At 36.2% G+C, this 3,199-nt stretch overlaps 1 protein-coding gene across 1 annotated transcript in view; it reads right to left on the reverse strand.

The window, feature by feature from the left end:
- The window catches only part of itprid1 (ITPR interacting domain containing 1), a 30,072-nt gene extending 27,086 nt beyond the window's left edge, over positions 1 to 2,986 (reverse strand). The window contains exons 1-3 of the mRNA XM_035656375.1: positions 2,662 to 2,986; positions 1,757 to 1,808; positions 319 to 356 (exon numbers count right to left, since the gene is read on the reverse strand). Coding sequence (XP_035512268.1) covers positions 319 to 356; positions 1,757 to 1,808; positions 2,662 to 2,767 — 196 coding nt within the window. The 5' untranslated portion in view covers positions 2,768 to 2,986. The remainder of the gene's footprint in view (positions 1 to 318; positions 357 to 1,756; positions 1,809 to 2,661) is intronic.
- Positions 2,987 to 3,199: the final 213 nt, after the last annotated feature.

Raw genomic sequence — 3,199 nt, forward strand, 5'->3', positions numbered from 1 at the left:
AACCAGACTGTTATGTAACTGTATTTCACTGCATGTCAGCTACTGTACGTCTACATTTCCCCCTACTCACCATTGACCTGTGTGACATAATATACGCAGCCTGATCATTCATTCTCTAATCCACAGTTTTTAGCATCTCTTCGTCTAATTCCACACCACTCACTAAAAAGCTCACTAGACTACAGAGGTGTGATAAACTAAACAGACATTGTACTCACCACCACGAGGGAGAAGACAATATAAAGTTGACACAGACTAAAGGCGATACACACCTCTCTACGGGTAAAACAGAAAAAGAAGGATTTCCATCGGTCATACCTGCAGCTTCCTGCAGTGGCGCTTGCTTTGCATCTTCCCTGCAAACACAGGTCACATTTCATTAGAAGGAGGGACAAAGTACAAGAAAGCACAAACACACACTCACACGATATGGGCAATATATTGTGATACAATCATATAGTTATATATGCTACATAGACATATGGTATGGTGTCTGGAGTGTGTCAAATACCTAATTGTAAGGTGTCTTTAAAAATTAAGACATAACAGAAACTTTAAGGTGGTTTTATGTTTATGTTTATGTTTATGTTTATGTTTTATGTTCAATGAAAGCCAAAGTATCTTTGTGAAGTTTTTAAATTAACTTTACTAGATACAATAAATGAACATTTTAAGAGCCAGAACTGTTGTTGTTGTTGTTGTGTTAACAATAGTGATGTCAGATTTGTTTAAAACAGAGCTATGGAATATTACATCATCCTTATCTTATTGATATCAGCCATGAGAAACTATTATCTAACAATTATCGATTATCATGTCATCTGAAAAAAATCCATATCCATATCGTACTTCTACTTTGTTTTGTGTTTTGCAAATCCGTTCAAACATGAATCTTTTTTATTGTTTATGAAAAAAGTCCACTGATTTTCTTACTAAGACAAAGCAGAGATGAAATACAGCTTGATCATTTTGGGGGTTGTCAAGTCATTGGCTAGACAATATGGAGGGGGTTGGAGATGTTGTTTGGGATGTTGTTTGAGTGTAATGCTGCCATTAAGTCAGTACTTTAATAGTGGCCCAAAAGTCAGTGCCATATTTACCTTTTTGTGGATCTGCCCCAAAGTCATGCATTATTTACTAGAAGCTATGCTCTGTACCAACATCTACAGTCTAATCAAATGGATTAGTGTTGATACAAAAGGAAAAGTCAATATTTGATAAACATGAGGCAAGATCTAAAGTAGAAGCCACTTTTATTAATCGAAATGTAAAATTTTAATTGAAAGTGGGTGTAAATTCTGTGCATTCTGGTTTAACTGAATTATTACACTAAAAAGAAAAGGTGTCATTTTTTATTGCACAATGCCTATCATTATCCATGGAAAAAATAATAAATAAATAAATGAATAAATGAATGAATAAATAAATAAATAAATAATGGGCCACCTTGAGGCCAAGTATAAATCTTAAAATACAATCCAATTACAGTCTATCTAATGTATGAATTATTAAAGCACAAGGAATACATTTTTAAAAGTTTTAACAGTACACAAAAATGTGTTACTTTCTCTGAAAAACAATTTTGATTGAAATACTAGACAAAAGTTTTTTTGAGTGGCTGGAACAGGAGATATCTCAGGAGCAGGTTGATAAACATAAATAAATTAAAAGTCGTGGCCAAAATCAATACCATATTTTGTAATCTCAACTAATTTGATGTTAACAGTGATATAGCAGCTTGTATTTTGATACTCACTCAGTGACAGTGGTGGTGAGCCATTTCCTGACACTGTCCTTACTCGAACTTCCTGTGGTTGACATAATGTAACAAATTATAATGAGGCCTGTGACAACAACCACTGATTATAACTTACAGAGCAGGCCTGTTTAAAGAGTCCTATTGATACCGACCATCAACGCTAAATGATAACTCCAAGTTTATCAGAACTTAGGTCAAGTTTTGGCCTTTAGTCTCACTAATAGTGCTGGCATTGTGCTCGCTAAAGTAATACCTGAGTTGTCAGATTGTGTTTCTTAAATTTTTTGTTGAGGTGATGTTACTGTATCCCCAGATCTGTTACTTTGTTCAGTACAATGTTATCAGAAGTCAAAAGAAAGAACTGTAAAACTTTTATACTATATATTTATAAAATATATTTTTTAACATATTTGCTAAAATTTTTACTATATTCTGACAGTAGTACATGAGACAGATAATCTGTCCACCATGCCTGAATGAAAACAACCAATTAGAGCCGAGAAAGATAGAAAGACACTTTGGGTTGGTGGCTTGAGGATTGTTGAGTCTCATTCCTAATGTTCGTATTTGACAATCTGGTAAAGAGCAACAATAATAATGATAATGACCTTTCTTGGCTCTGAATTGGTTGTTTTCTATCAGGCATGGTAGATTTCATTAGGAGCACTAAGAGGAGCCAGAGGAACCACATATTTTTCACCGATTATCTGTCTGATGTACTACTGTCAGGATATAGTTAAAGTTTCAGCAAATATGACAAAAAATGTTTCATGGCATCATAACATAACAGACTGACAAGAAAAATAGCCTAAAAAGCCTAAAAAAGCTTAAACAAATTGGAATGTAATTGCAAAATCCCTGGTAACATTCGTTAATTTCCGTACGTATCTTGGCTTCCATACCCTGAGCCTCATGGTCCTGAGCTGACTCAGGAAGGTCCATGTGGCTCCAGTGGACCCTGGATGCCACCAGATTGGCCCTCTTGGCAACAGATGATTCAGACGCCATGGGAGGAAACTGGAGTGGTGGGTACACAAAGAGGATCAACAGCTCATCAAATGATAAGCACAGATGAACAAAAAAAACCCATGATAATTCCTGGTTTTACATTGTCCTAAGCAGCATCAGTTGAACTGGTCCCGGCAGTGAGGAGCCTGTGTGAAGATGCAGCAGAGTGAGCTGAAATTCCTCAAGAGCAGAAGCTCACAGGCAGAGCGATGCAGACAGCAGTTCTCATTCAGCTCCTGTCCTGCTCTGTAAACATGCTAGAGAAAAGGAGGGACATGCAAATGACTTGGTTAGACTTCTGAGCCCTACAAGGAAATATTGTCTCCTGACTAATTTGTAAATGCCTTCCATCGCTTCCTGCTCCTCTTTTATCAGTTTCTGCCTGCGGTCAGGAAATGTCTTCATATTCCTAGAATAGAACATTTAAATATC

This window comes from Morone saxatilis, unplaced genomic scaffold (assembly GCF_004916995.1).
Source record: "Morone saxatilis isolate NCDOM2014 unplaced genomic scaffold, NCSU_SB_2.0 Contig0, whole genome shotgun sequence".
Classification (NCBI taxonomy): domain Eukaryota; kingdom Metazoa; phylum Chordata; class Actinopteri; family Moronidae; genus Morone; species Morone saxatilis.